Source organism: Diabrotica undecimpunctata, chromosome 5 (assembly GCF_040954645.1).
Source record: "Diabrotica undecimpunctata isolate CICGRU chromosome 5, icDiaUnde3, whole genome shotgun sequence".
Classification (NCBI taxonomy): domain Eukaryota; kingdom Metazoa; phylum Arthropoda; class Insecta; order Coleoptera; family Chrysomelidae; genus Diabrotica; species Diabrotica undecimpunctata.
The window spans coordinates 88,429,108-88,435,107 of record NC_092807.1 but is presented as its reverse complement, the minus strand read 5'-3'; the positions used below and the strand labels follow the sequence as shown (position 1 = coordinate 88,435,107).

Below are 6,000 nucleotides of genomic sequence, written 5' to 3'. Positions count from 1 at the left end.
TGCACTCAATCCCAAGTTGGTAACAACGGTAAAACGGTAAAAATAAAGTAGTTTTAGTTAAAATTGCATTTTATTTGCATTAAATATATTAGTTAATATAAAAATTCCAAAATCAATATTTATTTCTACTAGTAATATTAATAATAAATTTTGACGTTTCATATCTCCCGAGTAATCCATGATCGACAAGGTATCGTGTAGGTAACATTATTTGTAAAATTAGTGTCTTCTTTTTTCTTTTGCATTAATTGTGTTTTTACTTCTAATTTGCTCACTTTCAAAATTCACACGTTGTCTCCTTTTTAGATTGCGTTTTAATTGCATTAAATGTTGTAGAGAAATATGAATAAAACAATACACTAATTAGTGCTTATTGTTAAATTCAATTCAATACTGTTAAACTTTTTATACATAATTTAAAATATTATAAAGTAATTGTTTACATGAAGATACAAAAGAAATATCTTCTAAAATATTACTTAGTATTTTGCATTGAGTGAAAGTATGTTATATATGCATGTATAAATCTGTAAACCTAAAAACAGAAAAATATATTAAAAACCATTATAAATTAGCATCACTAAATTTATATGCACTATAGATCAGGTCGGATTTGTTTTGAGGTGGATGTGAGAGGTGGCATTTTTGCAGAAATAGTTAAGTGATAACTTCAGTAATAATACTTAATTTATCTTCCCCCTCAACTAGGTCAGAAATTAATAATAAAATTAAAATATTTAAAAATTACTAAAAACAACGTTTTTTTTCTACTTTACTTGCTTTACTTACTTTACTTTAAATATAAAAAAAGGGAAAACAAACAAGGGGACCTATTCGCCTAGAAAATCTTTACATAATAAAATAGTCCATCAAATTTCATTAAAATCGATTTAATACATTTCGCATAATGATTTTGCAATCTAAATTTGTTTTAAAAAATTGTTTTTTTTTAATCTTGCACAACAAAAACTAGGATATAAAGAAGTATGCCAATTTTTTTTCTTATAAACACGCACATAACCTATCTAATGCATTTTATGGAATTTATTATTTGGGCGGCCACAAGAATGTTTTTAAACTATATACAATCTTTTGGCTTATAAACAAATATAATATCTCAGTAACTATTAGCTTAAAATTAAATTCAGAAAACGGAATTGGAAAAGACTCGACAAGACGTTTCATATAAAAGAAAAAAAGTTTAATCCGTAAAATAGTTTCGAAACACAATTCATTTTTGCGTGAAAGGAAATCTTGACTGTCTTTAATTTTAAAAAAAGTTGAATTACAATCAGTAGTTTCTAAGATACCATGGTCAAAGTCGACCTGTATTTGCGACGAAGTTATAAATAATAGGATGATAATATTTAAACCATTACCTTTTTCTTTCGGAGCTCTTTCTGGACAAAGATTTTTATATCTTCAAGATATTTATAACATACTGTTACGAACATACTTTTGGCATGGCCCAGGTAACGGTTGCATTGCATCTCTAATACTCTCGAAAGTTCGCGGCGTATCGAGTGCGAGAGAGAATAACCGGTCACGTAGGTGAATTAGAGGTGGGACAACGCCATATTCTCGAAACCAGTAACTGTAGTATATATAGGTAACAATGTTAGAAGTAGAGTTAGTTGATAAGAGAGTACCGAACTGTAAACTTATAAATAAATATATGTATATAAATTCGAACCGCTCGTTTTATTTAATCACGCTACAGTTGGTGTTACGGTGTGAGTAAAAACAAATAAATTCAGCAGTGACTTTTGAAAAAGACTTTTGAACTTTTGAAAAGTATTGTTCATCGGGAACATCCGCGTAGATCGGTAGTGATCTTTGTACGAAAGAACATTTAAAAAGTAGGTGTGTGCCTGACCAAAGATGCTGCTAGTACAACTTTCAGTAAAACAGTTGCGTGAGCAACTGGAAGAACGTGATAAAGACTGCAGCGGGTCTAAGAAGATACTCCAAGAACGACTAAAGACTGTTCTTAACAAGAATGGAGATGATCCAGAGACATTCCATTTTCAGTCAGCAGAAGAAGCAGTTTTAATGAAGATAGAAGAAACTTCTAAAAAAACTGATGATAAATTCGAGACTGTTTCCAAAAGATTCGATGAAACGTCTCAAATGATAGAAGAATCTTCTCGAAAGAATGATGAAAGATTTAATGAAACGTCTCAAATGATTGAAGAATCTTCTCGAAAGAATGATGAAAGATTCAATGAAACGTCTCAAACTATTAAAGAAATAGCTAGACAAAACGACGAGAAATTCGAAAATATGTCTAGAAGATTCGACGAAGTATGTAATCAAAACAATGACAAATTTGAAGAAGTCACAAGAACATTCGATAAAGTAGAAGAGAAGATCAAACAGTTAGAGAGCATGATAACTAATACAAAAGTGCTACCACCAGTTAACACAATAGCCTTAGATCCGGTAGTGAAAGAAGAATCACCTAGAGATGAAACGACACATCATATGAGATTCAAATTGCCACCATTTGATGGAAAGTCCTCTTGGTCCATATACCTTAGACAATTTGAAGCTATTGCGACAGCCAATCATTGGACAGAACAAGAAAAAGCTGTTTCCTTGACTGCTGCTTTACGAGGTGATGCTGCAGATATCCTAAGATCGATTCCTAAGGGCCAAGAAAAATGTTACCAGACCTTGTTCACTCGACTAGACAAACGTTACGGAGATGCCCATCTACAACAAGTCTACAAGGCGCAACTAAGAAGTAGAATTCAACGAGCAAGTGAAAATTTACAAGAGTTTGAAGCAGATGTTGCTCGTATAGTGCGGTTGGCTTATCCGGAAGTACCAGACAACATTTTGGAAGAAATTGCTGTAGATACCTTCGTCAATGGGTTAAAAGAAAGTGAATTACAGAAAGCTTTACGACTAGCAAGACCAAAAGTTCTGGATGAAGCGCTCGCTATTGCCTTGGAACATGAAACAGCTAGTCAAACTTCACGGAGCCATCGAGTAAGAACCATCGAAGAAGGCGACGAACCAAACGATGAACGTCTGGAAGAAATGGTACGAAAAGTAGTTCGTAACACGATGCCGAAGAGACGCGAGCCCAGATGTTGGAATTGCGGTGACGTAGGTCATATTCGCCGTAATTGCAAGAAAATGATACAACAGTCGGAAAACTAGAACGGGTCGACAACAAGGGGCAACTGCCGACCTCGAGAAACACAGCCCCCATAGTAACTGTGAACATTACGTCCTCAGGTGGAATTCATAGCTTGTACATAGAGGGTCGTATCAATAATAAATGTAGATCGTTTTTGGTAGATACAGGTGCAACGAGAACTATTGCACGGCCAGAAGTAGTACGAGGCCATCTTAAATTATTGCCTGCAACAGTAAAGCTTAGAACAGCAACTGGTGAGATAATTAATACATATGGCGAGGCTAATCTGTCAGTATCCATTGGCCAGACCACAGTGAAACATACAGTATTAATTGCAGAGATCTCCGATGAGTTCATATTGGGGATGGATTTACTAAGGAAAGTTGGGGCTGTATTGAATGTCAAAGATGGAGTTCTCGAGATCAGTGGTGAAGAGTTGCCGTTTCATGAAGACCAAGAAGATGTTATCAGCTTAATAACTACTTGTGACGTAACAATACCCGGTAATAGTGAGAAAATTTTGATGACCAGACCTGATGGTTACTGCCGAGAGGGAAGTTTAAGGATGGTCGAAGATGTGAATAATGCCGAGTTCCTAACGGCAAAAGCTTTGGTGAGAATTCGAGATTTCGTTCCTGTAAGAGTTATGAATTTAAAGGGAACTGCTATTAAGTTAAGTAAAAGAACTTTAATTGGACAGTGTGTTCCCGTGGCTTCGATTTGTTCCATGAATACTAATGAGAAACCGTCGAAATCTAAGTATCCAAAGGAGCTTGTCGAGACGATGATTAAAACGTGCCAAGATCTTGATGATGAACGAACTAAAAAAGTGAAGTCTATGCTGATAGAATTTCAAGATGTTTTTGCCATGGATAAGAAGGATAATGGCAAAACAAGCATAGTAAAGCATAAAATTAATACCGGAGACGCTCAGCCAATCAGACAACAGCCTAGACGACTTCCATTTTCGAAAAGAGATGAAGCCGAAGACATCATCAAAGATATGAACAAACAAGGGGTAATTGAACCATCAAACAGTCCATGGACATCACCAGTAGTCCTAGTAAAGAAGAAAGATGGTTCAACACGTTTTTGTATTGACTACCGACAGCTCAATGCAGTAACTAAAAAAGATAGTTATCCTTTGCCCAGAATAGACGATACTTTGGATACACTTTCTGGTTCTCGTTGGTTCTCCACACTCGATCTGAAAAGTGGATATTGGCAAGTAGACATGGAGCCAGCTGATCGTGAAAAAACCGCATTCTCGATAGGATCAGGGCTTTGGCAGTTCACAGTTATGCCCTTTGGTTTATGTAATGCCCCGGCCACATTTGAAAGATTAATGGATGCAGTTTTAAGAGGTCTAACATGGAAAACATGCCTGGTTTATTTGGATGATGTAATTGTAGTTGGAAGATCCTTCGATGAACATGCCAATAATCTAACAGAAGTCTTTCAACGATTGCGGGCAGCGAATCTGAAGTTGAGTCCGAAGAAATGTCACTTGTTTCGACGAGAAGTGAAGTACTTGGGACATATTGTAGCAAGTAATGGTGTAACAGCTGATCCTGAAAAACTTGCAGCAATTAAGGATTGGCCAGTACCAAGAGATAAACACGAAATTAGAAGTTTTCTTGGCCTATGTACATATTACCGCCGTTTTGTCAAAGGATTTGCCAATATCTCCAAGCCATTAACAAAGTTGACAGAAGAAGGCAAAGAATATACATGGAGCGAAGAGTGTCAAAGAGCTTTTGAACACTTACAAATGGCTCTGATCAGCGCACCGATTTTAAGCTACCCTAGACAGGCAGGAAAATTTGTGTTGGACACCGATGCAAGCAACAGTGCAATAGGAGCTGTTCTTTCCCAAATCAAAGATGGACAGGAGAAAGTCATCGCTTACTTTAGCAAAGTCTTGTCAAAACCAGAAAGAAACTATTGCGTTACCAGAAGAGAATTGCTAGGCGTAGTGAAGGCTTGTGAGCATTTCCATAAATACTTGTATGGCAGAAAGTTTCTTCTTCGCACGGATCACGCTGCTCTAAAATGGCTCCTACAATTTCGTAATCCAGAGGGTCAGATGGCAAGATGGTTAGAACGATTACAAGAATATGATTACGAGATCGAACACAGGGCTGGCAGAGTTCATTCAAATGCTGATGCCCTTTCGAGACGGCCGTGCAGTGCAAATTGTAATCACTGTCTTAAATTAGAAGAACGACTTTGCCCCGTGAGACGAACCACCGTCATTAATGAGCAATGGCAACCTCAACAGCTACAAGACGCTCAAGCAGATGATCCATGTATAAAAAGAGTATTGGATTGGATGCGTCGAAGTGAGAGACCTTCTTGGCAAGACATTAGTGCATGTAGTCCAGAAGTCAAGTGTTACTGGAGCCAATGGAATTGCCTAGTGCTGAAAGATGATCTTCTGTATAGAACCTTTGAGAACGATGATGGTACAGAAACTAAGCTTCAGTTGATTGTACCTAAAAGTAAAGTGTCAGAAGTATTGCGTCAGTTGCATGACGGTGCATCAGGTGGACACTTTGGTATCACGAAGACTCTGCAAAAGGTTCGAGAACGGTTCTATTGGGTGAACTGTAAAGATGATGTAAGAAGATGGTGCCGGAAATGTGAACTGTGTGCAACCAGTAATGGTCCAGCTGGTAAAAAGAGGGCACCCATGAGACAGTACAATGTTGGTAGTCCTATGGAAAGAGTAGCAATCGACATTGCAGGTCCACTTCCAGAGACAAATGATGGAAATAAATATATCCTGGTAGCCATGGATTATTTTACGAAATGGACTGAGGCCTATGCGATACCAAATCAAGAAGCTGCTA

At 37.0% G+C, this 6,000-nt stretch overlaps 2 protein-coding genes across 4 annotated transcripts in view; one reads left to right on the top strand and one right to left on the bottom strand.

Moving 5' to 3' along the window:
- The window catches only part of LOC140441448 (cystathionine beta-synthase-like), a 134,796-nt gene that overhangs the window by 40,874 nt on the left and 87,922 nt on the right, over nucleotides 1-6,000 (top strand). The window lies entirely within an intron of this gene.
- The window catches only part of LOC140441449 (MORN repeat-containing protein 3-like), a 159,931-nt gene continuing 153,941 nt past the window's right edge, over nucleotides 11-6,000 (bottom strand). For 2 of the 3 annotated variants that reach the window (XM_072532182.1, XM_072532183.1), the window contains one exon: nucleotides 12-535. In XM_072532182.1, the coding sequence (XP_072388283.1) occupies nucleotides 476-535 (60 nt within the window). In that variant the 3' untranslated portion in view covers nucleotides 12-475. Of the gene's footprint in view, nucleotides 536-6,000 lie in introns of all 3 variants that reach the window. The other variant, XM_072532184.1, reaches the window with a different exon arrangement.